This window comes from Diprion similis, chromosome 11 (genome assembly GCF_021155765.1).
Source record: "Diprion similis isolate iyDipSimi1 chromosome 11, iyDipSimi1.1, whole genome shotgun sequence".
NCBI lineage: Eukaryota > Metazoa > Arthropoda > Insecta > Hymenoptera > Diprionidae > Diprion > Diprion similis.
In genome coordinates, this window is record NC_060115.1 from 2,820,977 (window position 1) to 2,842,000 (window position 21,024).

General features: G+C 42.4%; 2 protein-coding genes and 1 long non-coding RNA gene across 4 annotated transcripts in view; 1 reads left to right on the forward strand and 2 right to left on the reverse strand.

Annotated features, from left to right (window-relative positions):
• Nucleotides 1-212: 212 nt before the first annotated feature.
• Nucleotides 213-21,024, forward strand: part of LOC124412307 (carbonic anhydrase-related protein 10) — a 38,811-nt gene continuing 17,999 nt past the window's right edge. Inside the window, exons 1-3 of one of the 2 annotated variants that reach the window (XM_046892066.1) lie at nucleotides 213-223; nucleotides 3,137-3,142; nucleotides 13,363-13,479. The gene's annotated coding sequence lies outside the window, so the exon portion shown is untranslated. Of the gene's footprint in view, nucleotides 224-3,136; nucleotides 3,143-13,187; nucleotides 13,480-21,024 lie in introns of those variants that run through there. The other variant, XM_046892067.1, reaches the window with a different exon arrangement.
• Nucleotides 4,641-6,157, reverse strand: LOC124412729. The gene is made up of 4 exons (XM_046892851.1): nucleotides 6,148-6,157; nucleotides 5,828-5,925; nucleotides 5,512-5,710; nucleotides 4,641-4,766 (listed from the first exon to the last, which is right to left on the reverse strand). Exons 1-4 carry the CDS (start codon nucleotides 6,155-6,157, stop codon nucleotides 4,711-4,713), a joined length of 363 nt encoding a protein of 120 aa, XP_046748807.1. The 3' UTR covers nucleotides 4,641-4,710.
• Nucleotides 7,590-8,764, reverse strand: LOC124412308. The gene is made up of 2 exons (XR_006929784.1): nucleotides 8,374-8,764; nucleotides 7,590-7,717 (listed from the first exon to the last, which is right to left on the reverse strand). It is a non-coding gene; the product is annotated as an uncharacterized LOC124412308 (long non-coding RNA).

Below are 21,024 nucleotides of genomic sequence, written 5' to 3' on the forward strand. Positions count from 1 at the left end.
TTTATCTAGTATTAACCCGGTGGTGTGTAACCCATGCATGTCCGCATAGAACTCGCACAAACGCATGCGCGTGTACGAACACTCTCGAATTCACAGCCGATCATTTTATCGATACGATTCATCGTCGTTGCGGTTCCGCAGCCATACCAAATCCGTTGCGTTGGTCTCTTTAAACGAGACGCCACACCATTCGCCTCTTCTTTCTTCGTCCTATCCTTCAGCCGTCTCTCTTTCACCGCAACAATTCACTCCCGAGTTGACTTCCCCCGGAAGTGATAACGCGCAAGGTTTCGCACCGCATGCGTTTAACGATACTAGCTTTATAAACTTCCGGTCTACAACCTTGCGGCTTGACATCAATTACACGTGTTATATACACACCCGAGTATTTTTCCGCTCCGCGTTTTCCTTCCACTTTATACTCTTTCGCTCTTTATTCGTTCGAATTTCTTTCGCACTCAACGTCGTTGACGCGGTTTAATTTCGATGATACGATCGTCGCTGACGAACACTTCTGGACGGCGTAGGCACCTACATGTTATTACATATTACATATTGTTATCGGCTGTTTGATGCTAACGAGTATTTCCAAACAACCGTTTATAATTATTAGCCAGAAGTTAAACGCGAGTTAATTCGATATCAGAACGATGAAACGAAGTATATATTACGCCGACCGACTCACGCATAGACGAGAACCACCTCGTGTTCCTCGTATTTTAATTAAAATTTCAACGCGCTTGTGTTTTATACAAATCTGATTTTCCTTCTTGGTAGTGAAGCTCGATGAATGTACATTCTCTGAACTCGAAATCATCCTGACGATCTTTAATAAGCGTTTGCAGGTGAACGTAACACGAGCTAATGAAATTAGTTCAGGTTAATTTTTTACGAGAGTTGACATAAATTTTCGACTCTTTACGAGACTGAACTTGCACACAACTATACATACACAGATTCCTAGATATTACAGCTCGTACTACATGCCGGCGACTGGTCATCGTGATCGTTTGAGGTGGACGTACATCAGCGCTAAAAATAGCACGTGATGATATCAAACTGTAATATTTGATCACGTACGATTTGCCCCCCCCCCCTCCCCCTCCCCCACCTAACAGCAGCGAGTGCGTATTCGTTAACCTAATTGTTGGAACAACATTTGACGCAAAATTTTTCTGCATGATGATACTTGCGTAGATTAAACTTAATAGCCTTGTATAACCCACGGAATCGGTCCGGCTGCCCGTTCAACGATAAATCCCCACCCGCATTGGCCTGCAGTAATTATAATTGTTAATCACGAAATAAAATTCGAGTCGTTAATATTTTTTCATGTGCTCGAATCAATCGATAAGCCCGCGTTTAACGGAATATTTTCGGTACACTTTGCGTACATGTTTTTGCAACGTTGATAATACAACCATTCATACCCCCCGCAGAGATTGAATGAATATTTCAACTACATCGGTTATACGCCATTCGATCAACGATGGGAATTGCTTTTTGTTTTCTCAGTGATTTTGTTTGTAAATATATATTCGAAACAGCCGTTGTTCCGTTAATTCTCCATCCGTTTTTTTTTTTTTTTTTGTGCTTTTTGTTATTTTTGGAAGGGTTGAAAGGAATAGATTTAGGGAAAAAAAAGTAGGATATCGACGTTTCGGGTAAACATATGGGATTAGGAATTCGAGCCTGTAGGAACCTTCGCTCTAGTAGGTACGGCCGATAAAAAAAGGTAGGATAGCACGAACCTCATTATCTCTAGAGGCAAGCTGGAAGACAAGAAGGGGAGCCTGGGGTTACGGGGTATATAGATCCAGGACCTCAGAAGTAGAAGAAGAGGGAGCAGGAGGAGGAAGAGAGACGAAGAAGAAGTTACTTACGAATTGACCAAATCGTTTGACCCGTGGCCTCCTGCTTCCCAAGTAACCCCAAATACATTTACAACCAACAGAGGAGATCCACAGAGACAGAAGAAGGTGAAATGGGTCGCGGACGGAAAGGGAGAAGACAAGAAGGAGGGGGAAAGGAAATGTAAATGTCGACTTCTTAAAAATAGTCCCGCGGGTGGATCAACTCTGCCTCTCTCGTATCTAATTAGGGTAAATTCCCGTTTTCTTCTTACCGTTGGGGGAAAGCGTATTATACATTACAGTATAGCGTGCGAGTTGACGAATATTTCATTCGCGGATGGCAACCAACGGCAGACGCATTTCCCGCCATCAGGATCAGAACTGACTTGACGAAATTATTTTGCTTCGCTGTGTTTGCTGAAGTTTCTGAAACCCTCTTCAGACGTTATTTTCTACCTTCGGCTTCAGAAAGAGAAGAAGAAGAAGAAGAAGAAAAACTCTGACCCACAAGTCCTCCACAGCTCTCAGTGTTCTTGTATATTCTCGTTCTCACTGTTCCAACTTTTATACCATTCACTCGTCGCACATACTTCCTATATGTTGGTATTATCGGTAAAAGCGAAGAAAGCATACCTCTGTACATACATATGAATTGAAACTTACGGTCATCTAAGCTTCTCACGACATGTATTCCCGCGCCTAATCTGTTTGCCGGTGCATCTCGTAGGTGCGTTGATGATGAAACGATAGTTTGGGTCTAACGTCGTGGCGGGCTGAGGTGTAGTCCTGGAAATGGGAGGAGTCCTGGTTGTGCCCCACCTGGGAAACTGAAGAGCCGTCTTGATCTGGTTTTGAATGTTATTTACCGTTCTACCGATCCCCGAGACGATGCCACCAAAGTCAGCACGTGGCCGACTGCTGCTCAGGGAAATTGAAACGGCGATTATCACTACTACGAGGAAAAAGTTTCGGCTGCCCATCTCGCGTCTGTCGAGCCACACGATGTCGATGCTCTCCTCCGACAATAAGACTCTCACTAAATCACACTTGCTCTGCTTTCCGTCGCTCGATCTTCTCTGCGGGGTCGGAGGTGGCCGTTATCGCCAAGGCATGATGGCAACGTAATTGACGCTATATAATCTCGAATTAATGAGTACAGTAGGACGCCGATTTTTTTTCTCGGTACGTTGAAAAGTATCTCAGCATCATAGATCCTACAATATTCTGTCATTGGAGTGGAAAAGGATGAGTTTGAATTCGCTCGTGCTGCAGTGCAGTTTGAGAGGAAAGTGTAGTTCAACTAAACTTGGCGATGCGTATGTAGCAGGATTTGCATCCTTAAACTCATATATGTTATTGTGATTCTAGACAAACCATAAGACAAACGTTAATACCAAAAATTTCCTTGTTTATCAATCTAGAAGAAGGTGAAATGGGTCGCGGACGGAAAGGGAGAAGACAAGAAGGAGGGGGAAAAGAAATGTAAATGTCGACTTCTTAAAAATAGTCCCGTGGGTGGATCAACTTTGACCCTCTCGTATCTAATTAGGGTAGATTCCCGTTTTCTTCTTACCGTTATATAGGGGAAAGCGTATTATACATTACAGTATAGCGTGCGAGTTGACGAATATTTCATTCGCGGATGGCAACCAACGGCAGACGCATTTCCCGCCATCAGGATCAGAACTGACTTGACGAAATTATTTTGCTTCGCTGTGTTTGCTGAAGTTTCTGAAACCCTCTTCAGGCGTTATTTTCTACCTTCGGCTTCAGAAAGAGAAGAAGAAGAAGAAGAAGTAGAAAAACTCTGACCCACAAGTCCTCCGCAGCTCTCAGTGTTCTTGTATATTCTCGTTCTCACTGTTCCAACTTTTATACCATTCACTCGTCGCACATACTCCCTATATGTTGGTATTATCGGTAAAAGCGAAGAGAGCATACCTCTGTACATACATATGAATGGAAACTTACGGTCATCTAAGCAGATTGCGACATCTATTCCCTCGCCTAATCTGTGTGCTGGTGCATCTCGTAGGTGGGTCGATGATACAACGATGGTTTGGGTCTACCGTCGTAGCCGGTCGAGATGTAGTCCTGGAAATGAGGGGAGTGCTGGTTGTGCTCCGCGTGGGAAACTAAAGAGCCGTCTTGATCTGGTTTTGAATGGTATTTATCGTTTTACCGGACCCCGAGACGATGTCACCAAAGTCTGCACGTGGCCGACTGCTGCCCAAGGAAATTGAAACGGCGATTATCACTACTACGAGGAAAAAGTTTCGGCTGCCCATCTCGCGTCTGTCGAGCCACACGATGTCGATGCTCTCCTCCGACAATAAGACTCTCACTAAATCACACTTGCTCTGCTTTCCGTCGCTCGATCTTCTCTGCGGGGTCGGAGGTCGCCGTTATCGCCAAGGCATAATGGCAACGTGATCGACGCTATATAATCTCGAATTAATGAGTACAGGAGGACGCCGCTGTCTTTCTCGGTACGTTAAAAATTATCTCAGCATCAATATTCTGTCATTGGAGTGGAGAAAAATGAGTCTGAATTCACTCGTGCCGCAGTGCAGTTTGAGAGGAAAGCGTAGTTCAAGTAAACTTGGCGATGCGTATGTAGCAGGATTTGCATCCTTAAACTCATATATGTTATTGTGATTTTGGACAAGCCATAAAACAAACGTTGATACCAAGAATTTACTTGATTATCAATTTATCGTAATATACATATCATATGTATATAGAACCAAGCAGACGTCAGTGGCGGAAAAAATCAAATGTCGTTGTGCCACAGTAATTTAATTGGTGTTACAGACGTATGAGGGCAGCTGATTATCTCAAGCTCGCAATCGAGTGATCATATTTTAAAATAGCTCTTCAGTTGATCTGTTGGGATGTGGTCACACCCTGATTCTTGAGAGTAAGAAAACATAAATAAATTTTTTTTATTAGATTGGTTGTTATAAGAACTGAATTTAAGACGTCTCTATAGATTCATATAAATATAGCAGCACTCAAACGCATAAGATGGTATCGTTATGATTTCTTGAGGATAGCAAAAAACTGTCCGAAACTTTGTTCAAGTAATTTAAAACAAAGATAGAAAAGTACTTCTCAGAGTTTTTCAAGCTCTTTCAAATGGCCCAAATCCCGATATTATAATACAGCAATCGGTCTTCGAGAAAATGATTTTTCCGATTCCGATTCGCATATGTGTTTCGTTAAACTTTAATATCTCAATTGTGTTTCTGATTAGCATCCAAAGTCAAGAAAAACATTTCGACACAAACTGGGTACTTGCACTGGCACGGAAAAAATGGATTTTCAATTTTCTACGAAAATATTGATTCAAAACGTGTCAAGTGCAAACGTAAGAAGCTCGCATTCCACAATACCTAGTGCAGAATACTTGCAACCCGGTTACTTTATGGTGGAAAAAAAATTCCCAATTTTCCAGCCGAGATTCGGATGTAAAACCGTAAGAAAAACGCCTGTGGCAATGATTTTGCGTATCCCCTGAGCCGTGTAATGGGGAAAGAAAAGACGCGGGCGGATTCGCAGAGGCGGAAAAATTCGCGACGTGATTCATCCAGAGAATATGTGTTTACCGAAATACAGAATCGCGTCTCAACTTCGGGCGATTCAAAGGTAACTTTACCTGTGCAACTTGGGAACAAATTTTCCATCGAGCAAGCTTCCGTCAGGTTCGCAAATATTTTTCCGTCCGCCAGGAGCCCAGGTACTCGAAATGAAGCGTCGGGCACGTTGCAGGTTTCCACCGTTTGTCGACGACCACCCCACGCGACGTCACGACCAGGAAGAAGACGACGAAGATGAAGATACCGGCCAATGGAATCCTGAAGTGCACCGCGTTGGATTGTGGAGGACAAATTGGTTCCCGGCTCTGTAAGGCCGTGATTTTTATAACCGTTTTACACCTTACCGATACCGCGATAAGTCGATACTTAATCCACCGTGTCGTACAATAAAGCCAACTCGGTAAAATGAGTTTGTTCCTGAAGTGCAGTGATTGGTTCTCGCGATACCTGAATCGTTTTCACAGTAACCTCGCCTGCCAATTATGAACGTGAATTTTCATCAGCAGAGAACTCTTCGGTTAGTTTGCGGAGAAGAAGAAGAAGAACAGAAGGGATAAACGAAGCTGTTATTGCGTGTAGCCGAGCGGTAGGTGAAAGGTGATTTTTGCCAGTTTCCCCTGCAGCTTTGTAAAACACAAATTAGTTTCCAATAATTCAATTAGCCAAGGAAACACTTTGAAAAGCACAAGTTTTACGATCGTTCATATTATATGTATATATATATATATATATATATACCGTGTATAACGTGGAGAGGAAACGATGGACATGTAGTTGCAGCTGGTGTAGCTATTTATGTTTAACATAAACAGACGATCCGAAGCGAGATATATAAGCTCGTTTCCCCGCTCGGAAACTCGATTGTAAAAATTTTCCGATTAATCAATACCGAAACGTTCGTTCCCTGCGTAAGACATACATGTTTACGTTATTTTCGCCAGAAGGTTACTGTAAAATCCAAACTCTCGTATTTATACCGGAAAAACAGTCATTTTTTTAAGACAATAGCCTAAACATTTGATCCAAAAAAAAGGAATTTTTGAAAAAAAAAAAAGATAAGAAAAAGCGTGGGGCGTCGACCCTTTTTTTTTTTTTTTTTTTTTACCGAATCGTTACGCTGATGTCTCAACGCTCAGAGTTTGCAGTTCAAACGTTTCACAATACTATAAATATCATATATGTATACGTATTGAAAGCGATTGAATATTTGGGCTGCACGAAACCCCCGACGTATTTTAAATTTATCCGACAGGTATATTTCCATGATTGCGAAAGAATTTGAGCCCCTTGAGCGTTGAGTAGACTACTTAAAGCCCCGATTCTAAACCTCCAATCCAAAATCTCATTTCAGAGTTGAATATTTAATTTCATACGGTCTGCGTGGAGGAAGAGAAGGGAAGGAGAAGACTCGGCTCCCCTTTTTGACCAAACTTTGCCTCTTGAAGGGAGCTCTCGTAAGCGGACGATAATTTCGTAGGATATTTAAATTGGTTTATAGCAAAATTTATCCTGCATTGATACCTCCGACGACGCGACTTCGAATCCATCCTGGTACGGATGTCCTTGCGACCTTCTTCACATCTATCGCTGTATCGCCAAAACTTCGCCTTTCAAGGCTGAGATGGATTTGTACTCTCTGCAGTTTACAACACTAGCCCACAGCGACGAGCCTTGGCACTTAACGTCACGGCAGACCGTCAGCCAAAGGCACGAAGGGTTTGTTTACAAAGTTATGAGAACTAAATCATCAAGTGAAGCACGAAAAGTGGCTCGAGCCTGGGTAAGAGGATGCTTGTTCACGGCGTTGAGGATCTTCAAGAATTAGAGAAGTTTGGAAACCCAATGAAGCTACTTGGCCCCAAACCTCCGCTCATTACCATCGTGGCCCAATTATACCCATAATTAATTCCAACCTCTACTACCCTTTCCATGAAATCACAAAATTCGTTTCCTTTTACCGCATGGATGTTTCAATACTTCTCTATCTATCGACTGATTTGTCGATAATTGTGGCAAATTTACGATGCAGTTTATTTTTTCGAGAACATCGTTTTCAGTGACGTTACTTCCTTTCTCGAAAATTTGTACATGTATAACGCGATTTGACGAGATTGGATTGAATCAGCAGCATCAAGTATAGTGTTTATTCGATTTATTGATGGAATTCATATAATAGCATAAAGACGTTGTACCACCGATTGAAGCTGAAGATGGTTTCCCTTGTATTCCTCGAAGACCATCTCGGGTGGTGTATTCCAACGCTCACTGAAAATAGTAATAATAATAGTAATACCTAATAGGATGAGGTGGTCACAGGTCAGTCTCCCATCAATAGTACGCGAGAGAAGAATGAAAGTATACGAAATGACGTCGAGCTCGGTAGTTAACATGGTTTGCTACTTATGGGAATTGGCGCACACCCTTTATACTTCTCAATGCTGAAAACGGACCGACTCGATAAACAAGAGATACGACCGCACGAACCTCATTAGGTGCCTATATTCCGGGTCAAGTGATACCAGATAAAAGTTACCAAACGGTCAATCGGTCAGAGTTCGTCTTGGAAAAGATCCTCAACGATTTCGAAGAGAAGGGGAAAAGAAACCTATCGCGCAATGACTCAAAGTAAGTCATTTTGAAGATCTTCTTTCCTCATCACCGTCGCTGGAATCGAAAAAAGAAGTTCCTTCGTCAAGCCTAACGCTTAAGAAAAAAAGAAATGTAACCAATATATGCTTTCGACGGAAATGATTCCAAGCTACACTAAATCCTCGGTCTATTCCACGCTTCTGACAATCGATACTCTTACTAACATTGTTAATTGTCATAAGACTAACAACGAGTAAAATGAGTTTCGAGGTACCATCGAAGCATTTCTTAAACTATTAATTTACCCAATTATCCACGACGGCAAATCTCACCTGCTAATCTCAGCGTCCACTTCGGGCCATTTTGCATTGTCCATCGGCAAGAACCTCTCCTTCAGCGCAACCGGTTACGCATTTTCCATCCTTTAGTACTAACGGTGAGTCACAGATCTGTCTCCTAGCTGCACCAGTTGTCGATGATGCATCGGGAGATGCAGTGCTTGGAGCATCGCCCGCATCGGCGTGGCCAGGAAGCATCGAGACGAAGATGACCAGGAGGAGGCAAAAGCCGAACAACGAGGTTTGGAATCGCATTTTCGTTCACTTGTTGGGCACGAATAGAAAGATCGTCAACAACTGTTGGCTATTGGATCTTTTCGCCCAGATTTATAGTCGAAATCTTTTCCAGAAGCGATCACCGTTTCAAATCGCGCTAAATTAAATCGCGTACCCCAAACAATAGGACCTCGTTGTTCTCAGCCACATAATTAATCTGCTCTACTTGTACAGGTGTAATCAGGCTGGCGTGATAACCAAACTAATCGAATTCATTTCTCGACAATTATCGCGACATACGCGAGGACCAAGAACCACGGCTTTGTGTGACGAATATTTTTAATGGCATTGTTACGAAACGAACGATATATAGCAAATTAACTTTTGATAAGAATATCAATTAATACGAAATTAATAGCCCTGCATCGCATGTTTCATACTTAAACAATACTTCGACTGGCCAATTTCAATATCGTAGATCGTTGTAATCGAGTATTGACCGAACAACAAAACAGCCTTGAAGTGAACAGATTACATGCAAATGGAAGATAAGAAAGGCAGCCATTCCTTTTTTAATTTCTTTGACAAACTGGCTGTGAAATAAAAGTTTATAATAGCAACTAGTAGGTATGCTTAAAGAAAAATTTTCAGACACCTTTTCCCATCTCACGTTCTACCTCGTTCTGGTTATTTAAGATTTCTTTTTTAAATCTATTGTCTCCGTAATCTTCGCCTGCTATAAAAGTCTTTCTATTTATTCTTGCTAATATCGCTGATGCGTACCGAAATATCGCATCTAGCTGACAGAGACAGCGGCTGTGACGCGCGATGGGATCTGCCTCTTTACTTTTCTTCCAAGGTGGAATGGCGTAGGGCAGAGAAAGAAAAAGCGCTGAAAGCACCAGCCCAGAATTACGCTAACAACGAAGAATGATAACAATAATAAAATATAACTTCAGGAAGGAAGAAATCTCAAGAACACGAAACGCGCAACGGATGAACGGCGTGCAAACGAATCTCAGAAGAGTTTTCTTAACAATTTGAAAATACAACCAACAGATGTCAAAAATCGTTTACAATTTGTGATCTAACCGGTGATAATAGGTAATGATTTCTAGCGTGTAATAAATAAGTGGAAAGTCACCGGTGTGAAATTAGGATTAAAATTAAATCGGGCACAGCTTATTGTTTTTACGATTTTCATACGGATTTGATTTATGGGCAGTCCGGACGTTTTTCGTTCAAGTCCAACGCGAGAAATCACATACGTGCGTTATGCATGACATTATATTTATACGTTCATGCAAATTCTCGTCGACTTGAGAAAAAAAAGGAAAAAGGAAGAAAAATTTACGTAAAATATATAGATCTTAGAGCTGTATAGAGAGTTTGTCTGCATAAAATGACTCCTTTGAAAGTAATAAATTCCCAGCATGCCTCGAGTGCATAATTAAGTCGATTCCAATTAAACCATGGCGTGCTTCGCATCAATGTATGTATTTAAATATCACTTAATTGACTCATCGTCGGTGCTGCTGCTGTACCTTAGATACATGTCATGTAGGACAGGTACAAGGTAAGTGAATTAGACTGCGCATTATCAGACCTTTGAATCGCAATGCATTCGAGGTGCAAAAAATGCGATTTTGTAATTAGAAAGAATCGATCCTGTTCAATTGTCCAACTACGCGACAAAGACGTAAAGTAGTTTTCTCGTGAGTTTTACAGATATTTCCAACCCCATTGATGTGCGGAGGAGACAAAATCTGGGCTCAAATCCGCAAGTAACACTCGTTCGCTTACAGTTTGCAGAAAACCATTCACGATATCCTCACAGACCGGCTCCACTATCGATTTACTAGAAATTTCACCTCTTCCAAGGCGAGTCTAGCCCGCAGCCTCAATGCACGTATGCGTTGAAAATATTCTAAGAACTAGATAATTGTCCGCGGATCCATAAATATGCGTGTATGTTTTTGTGCGTAGTGGTAGTGGTGATGGTATGTACTATATGTATATGGATATGGATATGGTACATGGCCTGGATATAAGCGAAAGAGCGAATTAGGAGTAATGGGTAAATCTTCGAGATTAATCATCCTCATCTCGCGGGTTAATGTTGATGTTGATGTTGATGTTGATGTTGATGTTGATGTTGTATCGTGGAACGATACTTGCAGCGCAGGGTTGCGTGTATTATTTACTTTACGTTTCACGCCTACGTAGGTGTGTATCGCGATGTAGAATACACATGGATGGATGCCTTAGACTTTCGTGTGGAGAGGAGAATCGGTGGGATGCGGTGTTATTATCCATTTTTTCTCACTTCCTCCCCCCTTCAGCCCTTTTTCACATACCCTTCTTCTTTGTTATGATCTCTCTCTCTCTCTCTCTCTCTTTCTCCGTCTACCCACCTATTTACCTACCTACCTACCTACCTACCTACCTACCGACCTATCTATCCATCCATCTGTTCGTTTTTCTTCATCTTTTCCTCGCAAAAGTAAAGAAAAAAAAAAAAAAAAAATTTACTCACGAGAACGTCTCTCGATAACGGGAGCCGGGGGGGGGGGGGGAGGGGTGGCACGGCGGGGCGCGGATTCTGCGAGGTGAAAGAAAAGCTTAATAACTAATCGAAAAAAGGGAAAATAAGCGGGGAGGTGAAAGAAAATGGAAAAAAAGAAAACGGAAGAAACAGAAAAAAAAAAAAAAAAAAAAAAAGTAGAGCAAAGGATAAAAATAAAGTGAATAGAGAAAGAAAATGTAGAGAAAATTCTCGACCGTGTCCACCTGCGGACCGCAAACGCCATTCAATTCTCGACGTCATGACCCAGTTACAAATAATTTTCTTCCAATTGGCCGGGTCGCAAATATTTCGATGAAATATCGAGCTTATAACCGATAGCCTCCGGGAACATGGAAGCCTGGGTGCAATATGCGTGTGCTTCTAAACTATTGCGCGCATCTCTCGCGAATTCTTTGCGATTCCATCATATAGCCACGGAGGAATTATACCTACTTGCAGAGTTTTTGTCGTCTTCTCAAAACCGATCCCGCCTCGGAGAGTGAAATAAAATACGATTCCTCATTTACTTCCGCAAATTTTGTTTAGCTCCCCCCCCCCCCCCCCCCCCCCCAGGATCTGTTTTGCGTTCGCTTTGTAATAAAGTCGAGGAAAAAGTTGCGGTGTTTACGAGTTGGCGGAGGCATGGCGTGCACCTACCTACCACCTTCCGTGAGTTAAGCAAAAATGTCAATTTCACGTATAACGTTAATTAAAGCTGTTGATCGAAGAGCGAATCGCGGATGTATTTCGTCCTGCGGTAACCCCTAGATGCAACGAGAATAAAGTTAGTAACGTTACCGTAACGATGTCGTCGTGCTTAGGAAAAGTCGCCAACTCGCATCGTTGAGACTTGAAAAAAACTAATAATAAAAATTTGGTAAACCATTGTGAAGAAAAAATACTGCGCTAATTCTGAAAATCCAACTTCTTGAAAGTTATTCTAAAAAAAACACTTCCAATTTCTTTAAGATGGAAAGCGAAGCGTTGAGTCATTTCATCGCAGACTTTGACAATCTGGTTTCGATAAATTCGGCCGAAGGACCGAGTCCTTCAGTCTTGGTGTATTAACGAGCTTAGAAAGTGATCGAGAAAATCATGATCGTTACGTGCAACGGGCGGGATCGACGTCACATGTTGACTCGGAGGCTTCTCTCTCGTGGCTGATGAATGATAGAGCTACGCTGCAGCGGAACTATCGCGTTAAAATATCTTCGACGTGCACCGACGGGTAGATCGTAGGCAGATAGGCGGAGGATAGACAGGGTGACCTCGGCTCAGGGTGCATTATCGAACGTGTGCCGGAGTTATAGCTTCATCAACAAATTTCTAATCACCCTGCGATCTATATTTTCTAATTAATCAACGACTCGAGGGGACGATGCAGCTGTCTGGAAGCTAAAGGGTGAGCTTCTAATTCCAGCGATACGATAACCCACTCAAGGTATCGATTTTAAATAGTTTCATTTCCCAAAGTAGTATATAAATTCTCATCACTTGATTCGGAAACTTCTGTTGACTTTGATAATTTTTAACAGAAATATGTAGATGAAGAGAATTCACGTGAATCTTGAACGACCTCGATCTACATCGTTTAAAATCATTCTTTGAGAAATGAAAAACGAGAAAAGCCTTTCCCACTATCACGTGAAAATTCTTTCACCTCACCATTTTCGTTTAAATATTTTACACACCTGTAGATACACACTTACTAATATTAAATATTAAGAAAGATTTCGAGCTGCGTGGGATGTTCTGCATAATCTTAGCGAGGCAGACGAGTCGATTAAGAACGAAGGTTTGTTAAAGGCGTAGGTATAAGAAATAATCAACCCTCACACAATATATATATATATATATATATATAAAATATAAAAATTAATCCGTCGAGTATAACGGTGGTCGACAATGGTCGAGGGGCGGGGGTGGTGGGGGTTGAAATTTTCTTTTCAAGATGCGCAGACGGCATATATACGGGAAAGATTTCTCCTGTGCAGAGCACATCGATGAGTAGCGCTCCGGCGGCCTCGCTCGGTTTCGGAGCTGCGCCCGCGCAGCAGTTCTCCTTCGGTGGTTGTTTCATGGGGGCAGTCATCGGCCTGCCGCTACTGCGATTTAACAATATTATTCAGGCCGAGTCCTCGGTGTGCCGTTTTTCCGAATCCGACGGAGGCCGGAATCCTTCGCCGCCAAGAATCCTCCAGGAGTTCTCCGCTGCTTCACTTTGGATTTCATCCCCTGTACCCGACGGCTATGACGCTAGTGTAAAAAAACGTCAACGACGTGCGCGGAGGGAGAGAGACACGCGCAATTTATCCAAGGTAAATAAAACACCTGCACACGACTTGTATTCCCACGACACATCGAGCCTCCTGGATATTCGAGCTGATCGTATGATCCGAAGGTTCAAATTCGCTTTCGGACCTCGGACCTCTTATTCGCGGCTGATTTTCTCTCCAGGCCCGCGTACAACCCGCGAACTACCTCCTTCCTTCTTCGCGCCTATATCGATTTCCATCGACGAAACTATTTCCACCAAAAGTTTTTCCTCCCTCCTCCTTCCTCCCTCCTCCCTCCTCCCTCCTGCCTTGGCTCTTCCCTCCATGATCCACCCCCAAGCAGTGCATTGTGCATTCATCCGTTCGGCGAATTCAATGCCGTCTCATCAACGCTGCTGTCGTGTCAAAATTTCTGACAAAAATTCACCCCGACGTCCTTAGTTTCTACCCTGAAAATGCAGTTCCGAATAACGTCGTCGCAGGGTCCGAAGAGAAAAGAGCGCCGTCCTTTTTCCCCGCACTTTCGCGTGCAATTTCTCTCACCATCTCCCTGCAGCGGGACTCGTAAAGTGCAATGCTGCGCAATCCTCGAAGTCTGTAGTCGCCTCTCGAAGACTCGCTCTTTCCTATGTATTTAAAAGTCACGAATCGCGTTACGCGGGAAATTGCAACCGGTTCATTATTATCGTATATTTTAGCGTTACCCACGTTATTATTTTAGCCAAGTTCGTTTCAGCCGACGAAAATCCTTTGAAATCCCAATCCACAGAGAGACGCGTTTTTGATATGTACAATGAGATAAGAGACACGCTCGTTTCTTCATCGAAAAAGTAAGTCTCGTTCATTTTCAATCCTCATTATTTTTCGCGAAGCAGAAAATTCGTCCGCCAAGACGGATTGGTTGGGTAAAAGAGAGCAGGGGGGGGGGGGAGGTAAAATATTTTTATAATTCTGGTCTCTCATTGTCTGGAGGGTGTTGTAATTTAGAAAAATTTCAAGGGTGTTCTCCCATTTTCATTATGTTTCATGTTCAATTTCTTATCACTGTACTTGTATTATTACTGTTATTATTATTACAATTATTATTATTTACCTTGGATTGACATCGAAACGAAAAGCGATATACGTTTTAACGTTAATATTCTTCCCATTTTATTCGGCAACTGCTTTGATAAGCGAGATATGTGAATGTATTACGCCGTAAAAAAAAGAGTGGAAAAGCCTTCCTGGACTTTAAAAGAATTATTCCTCGACTCGTTGTCGTAGAAAGAAAAATAAATTATTATATATCGTACTACGCGCGTACGTGGAGATGCAAGTAATTTTGCACGTATACTGAAATATCACCGAGGCTCGACGGAACGTGAGATTGTGAGAGAAATTCGAGTTTCAAAGCAATCGTATACCTGCACGTGTGTACGCGTGCATAGGCAAGTACCTACATTACACGTATACATGACATATATATATATATATATATATGTATATACATATATACATATTGCATGTAAATATATATTCATATACGGTTGAATGAATCCGAGGTTCCCGAATTCGATAGTTATATGCGCCGTTGCAGGTTGAAGGTGTGCGCCATCAGCTATTATATCTTATACCTACGCACGCAGCTTTCCACCGCATTTCCCATTGTATGGGGGTGGGGGGAGGAAAGGGGGTCCCCACAATGCGCTCCTCTAATGAAGACTTGTTTTCGGCTTAATTTACCTATTCACTAAAAGATAAAGGAATTAGTGCCACTTTGCTCGGTGAACAAATTGAGTAATTCCTGCCGCTGCGCTGCCGCAGCACTCGCCCGCGCCGCTCCGTTTCTCGATGCTGCCGCCCCATAACCAGTCTATCCGTAATATGGGTTCCCGTTATGTCCTGTATATATATATATATATATATATATGCGCGTGATTTACACTTGAATTTCCATCACTGGTTGGAAAAATAATTGCCTCTGTTATACAGGCATGTACGTATATATACGAACTGTATACGTCGCCGTGAATAACACTGGAAAAACTAACGACTCTGTTTATGCGATTATTATACGCTTGAAATTTTTGAAAACATTCAACGTCCGGTGATATCCTAAAAATGTAAGGAAACAAATAGAAAAAAAAAAAAAAAAAAAAAAAAAAAAGAGAATGGAAAAGAGAAATAAAAATAGGGAGGCGATGCTGAGAAAGATAGAGGAGAAAACTTTACTTCGTAACACAGACACTGTTGTTGTTGACGTTGTTATTGTTGTTGTTCCTCATCCTCCCCCAATGAAAATCATGAATTTTTATCCAACTCGACTGCAGCTGTTTCTTGATTATACCCGGCACGGGTGCAACGCGACGGATCGAGGCACTTGATCTTCCTCTTCTTATTTCTTACCACGGAATATAATTCATGCGAGCTGCAGGGTGTCAAGATGGGACCGTAAGGCCGGCAGCAGAAATTGGCTGGTGGAGGGAAAAGAGAAAGAGAAAGAAAAAATAAAAAGGAAAAAAGAAAAGAAAAGGAGGAATAAAATGACAAGAGGGAAACAGAGTGGATGTCGACATTGGCCGCGCCCCTTGCGATCGTTCCTACCCGTTTCCACAGCGAAAAATAAAGAGAGAGAAAGAGAGAGAGAGAAGGAGAGTGTGGGTATCGCCGGCACATGACTCGGTGGTGCTCGCCACGGTGGTGTAGAAGAGAATTGGCACGAAAATTGGCACAATAGAAATCAACCACACGACTTCTGCCCCGCCGATTGACACGAATTTTCCACGTCTGTTTGTGCGTCCTGGTGCCCATCTTTCCCACGGACAGCTGACGGCGTCGTCGACACGTCTGCGTAATACCATGCATGCAAACAGAAACGGAGGCGTACGTCTACCGTCGAGTCGCGTTAACGTGGCGAGAAGACGGAATTCAGATTCGCGATTTCGGATCGTTTTTGGAAAATAATTACCTCGATTAACGATTTGAAGCTTGTACGTTTTTGATTGTAGTCGAATTCGTTGAAACTAGGGATGCAGGAGTTCTTGAGGTCAGATATGAGAAATTTTCAAAATTCAAAATGGAGGATCTAGTATGAGATAATAGGATGGTTTTTTGTACTTTTAGTCCGGCATATTGGAACGAGAATTTCGAATTTTGAAGTTTTCCTGAAAACCACCGGATAATAAATTTCAAACGAATCGGATCGATTTTTGTATTTTCAATCCACCATATTGGATTGGATCTATTTTGAATTTTGAAACTTTGACGCCGAATTCGTTTCCAGAGACCCCGAAAACCTGCGAGTATCAAATTTCAAGCGAGTTGGATGAATTTTTATACTTTCAGTCCGCCATATTGAATCCGCTATTTTGAATTTTGAAATTATACATTATAATGTTATAAATACTTGACAAAGGTCGCGTTGAGTATTCAGTAAATCTCAAGGATTGATCAGAAGCACAAAAAACCAAAAATACGCAGTTAGGTTCGAAAAATACGTTTCGGAAAAACAAATTCGCCCGAATCGCAGATGGGAAAGGTATTAAATCTGATCTCAAACTTTATTGATGCAACGGATCGAGGGATCAAAGGGTATAACAGGGAGAATAAACCTTGACTCTCAGTTCGCCTCTTTTTTCACCCTCTTTTCGTTTATTCGCCGATCCGGGTCTAATTGGCAAACACAACGAAGTGCATGCATGGCGATCATCTTTGTTTTCCTGATTCCCTCCACCCTTGTTCCTCCGACTCGTACACGTCACGACGTTAAGTAGTAGGTCCTACAAGAACAGGGTGAACAAGACGCGTGTCGACACACATTGTTAGGGGTGTGCGCAGGGTGTCGCCACCGCCTCGCGGAGCCCATAAACAAAAGGGGGCATTAAAATAAGACGTATTTTATAACTTTATTTTATCCACACACCGCGAGGCAAAGCGCCAGCGAGAAAATTATTACCGCAGCTACACCTGGCGTGCGAAGCGAGTCTCCCAGCCACCGTTTATGCTGCTGGGTCTGCTCGATGGCCGAGCAACCCCCGTAGGCCATGGTTACCCGGCTCAAGCTCCGGCTCAAGCCTTCCTCGCCTGGGAGTATAGTTTTTATACCCCTCGCGGCATTTGTTCTTCAATCCTTCATCTCCCTCCCCCTCTCTTCAGGAACTTGGATAATTTCCTTGCCTTTGATAGCTTTGCACATATTTACCTTCCCATAGGTTTGCCTTATAAGTGGAAACGGGTGCCGAATAAGGCTTTAGAAGCAACGAACGCCCGAAGGACGAGGACCACCCCCAATAAGGACCATGCGAAAAGGGTGTCCGATAGATCGCGCGATAGCGAGGCGAGGGAGCCAGGGACTCGGCCCGGTCTCTCAGTTTTGACGAGCAGCAAATACCTGGCAGGATCGACCGGAGGGCAGGAGCACCTGGCCGACCATCGTCCTCGTCTTTGTTCCTTTATTCCCCGGCTAGGCTTTCGCACAATGCGCCCCCCTTTGCTCGACGAGGCCAGTCGATTTTGATTTGTATTCATGATTCCGCGGGCCGCTTCAACAGCTTGATTCTTATCGGCCCCGAATTCACACGTAGACTCGGCTCGTTCTATCGCCCCCGCGACCCCTTCAACCCCTTCGACCCCTTCGACCGCCATCGACCTGTAACTACAACGTCGAACCGCCTCGCTGTTATTAACGCTAAAATATTACACCTTTTCGCATCCACTCTCGACGGAGGTCAACAAGGCAATTTTTATCCCGATGATGTATTCCCGGATCTGCACCCCCTGATCCACCCTCTATCCGCACGTCGGTACTTTGATCACATTTTACACCCTGCTTACACTCGCTTTGGTCTGTTTTCTTTACTTCTGTTATATGCGAAAAGGATCGGTGCCAAATTATTTTGTCCGAAGGAATTTCTCTTTCGTCTTTTTTTCTCTCTCTCCGCATACAAACGAGTCGTCGTACGAAAAAATAAATTTTTTTCCTCAATTCAAATTTCCGAGTACCGAAAAAGCAAAGCATCTTCCTCCTCCATTCCTTCTATCGACTTATTCTGCGTCGTTTGTTTTTCTCTTTCGCGGTTAATTGAATTGCGGAAAGGATCTCAGCTAATTCACGGTACATGAAACGAGATCGAGCCAAGTAAGGAGAAAAATTTTCATTATTAAATCGCCGGGTTTTTGCCTTCGTTTCAATCTCCAAGCTGCTGCTTCTTTCACGCGGATATACTTGCATACTCACATACATATATACGAACTGTAGAAGCTACTTGTCTTACAATCTTGAAATTTCCGTCTCATGTTTTTGTGACGCGAACGGGGGGATGAGATCACCTTCAAACCCGAGAGCTCTGAAAAATTTCTTACAAAAAAAAAAAAAAAAGAAAACTAGATTTACGTCACTCCTAAATATCTAGACGTCCAGCCTCGCTCAAAAGGCGAAAAAAATGCGGCTTAATCGTAAGCAAAAGATTGGAAAATATTATTTAAAAATCGTAACAAATCCAATCGAGAAACTTCATGAATTTTTCGACATGATTCACCTTCTGTTTGTGAGAACAATTAAAGACAGACCAAATTTTAATTAGATTTAAATACTGTGTTTAGACAATTGTACGTGTGCAATGAACATGTTATAAAGAAAACAATCGCTTCGTTAGCATCGTTCGGCAGTGCGGGATAGATCAAATTAAATTACATCGATAAACTAGCGATACTCGCGTGGATTGCACGCGTGGTCAGCGAGGGTGGAAGAAAAATAAAATTTAGCGAAAATCCTGGCTCACGTATCGAGTTTTTTATTCATTTATTTATTTGTTTCTTTTTTTTCTATTCATTTTTTCTATTCGAATCACGAATCTACGTGAATTGTCGTGAATCTACCTAAGCATGTTGTTACTCTTATTATCATTTTTTTAAATCTTGTTACAATTTCTGTAGATTTAACTTCAAATAAGTTCTGTCTGTATAATATTCATCACAAAAGATGTAGAATCTACATTAAATTTTTCTTTTCGCGATATTCTTTGCCACCGATGAAAGAAAAATCATTTCGTCAAGTACACTTCCCTCCGTTGTACCGTCTCGACGCCGTTTTAACTACACACTGTGGAACACTATAGTTTCTACATGTGTCGAGTTCGACTAATCCGATCCTCGCAACCTCCTGTACTTTTATTCCTGCAGTAGCAGTGACGAAAATTCCCGAAACTTTTCCCTGCAGTACCGTAACACCACGCCATCGTGTACCCTGCACAGCTCTCTCTTCTTCTTCTTCTTCTTCTATCCCTTCGCCCCATAAAATATTGATCTTGCGAGAAGAGAAGAAGTATAAGAAATTCCCAGGACTTTTTGTGCCCACTGCAGACGTCAATGCCGTGTGGTATAATAATAGTCCAGTCGAAATAGGTCTAAATTAAAAATTTTCAGGATGGGGTTAAATTTTTGTATCAACAGGGATTTTCGACCCTCACAGGAACTGAAATCTGAAATTATTATTGACCTGCACAACCGGCGATTTGAGACAACAGGAAAAATTTGCCGTTTTTTGCGTTTTAGTCAAAAATTGCTATCGATTTATGATAAATCACTCGACCACCTTGTAGAGCGGAAAATTCCACATCGAATTAGATTCTCACACGTCGGAAACGAGGTTGGATTAACAAATCAAGACAAAAGAAACGATATCACCAAAATTCCCTAGACGCAATCGATAAGTAGAATTTCTATTTCTTAATTTGTTAATCCGATTTAGTTTCCGACAAAGAAGAACATAATTCAACGCAGAATATTACGCCCTACACGATGATCAAGTCGTTTTCAATCTATCTTTCTAACGCAGAAAACCTCAGTTTATCATATTTTCTCGAAACTTCGGCTACGCAGCTCAAAAATGACACACAAAAATGCAGCCGCATCTCGAATATTTTTCATTCAGACCTACTTCCACTGGACTCTAAGGGTGCAAGCCTCGTTTCTCCAAGACGATATCGTCGACGCGAACACGGAGGTTTGATATACCTCGAGTTACACCTTCGGACGTAGGCACGAGTCGCGGAAACACCCCGGTCGGTATGCATACCCGCACTTAGCAGGCTAGGACGAAGGGTAATAACTTCTGTCCACCTTTCAACGTCGCAATTTGAAACCCAGTTTCGCCGAGGGTGTCAGTTACGATTAAAACCCAGGCTGTATGGGCGTTCGCACGGCTTTACACCCGGCATTCTTACTAGGTCTGTACTGTAATCGAGCCCGCGGTTCTCGGTGGAAACTTGACCCTCTATCGATTGTCGTTCATGCGGATACAACTTTTGGTCGTTGTTTAATTCGGAAGCTGTTTTTTTTTTTTATTTATTCTGTACCTTGAGGAATTCATTTAGCCTCATAATTCAAGCCCCACGAATTAAAGGAGAAAAAACTAACAAGTGTAGGTATATAGGAAAGTGCAGCAAGCAGCAAGAGTTTAGAAGCCGTTTTCGTATTTTCCTTTTTTCTTTTTTCCTTCTTCTTCTTCTTCTTCTTCTTCTACTCGTTCTTTATTTTTTCCCAAGGCACCCGCATGCCCGAGTATAAACGTCGCCGGTGGCACTAAAATACCTACTTCTTACTGAA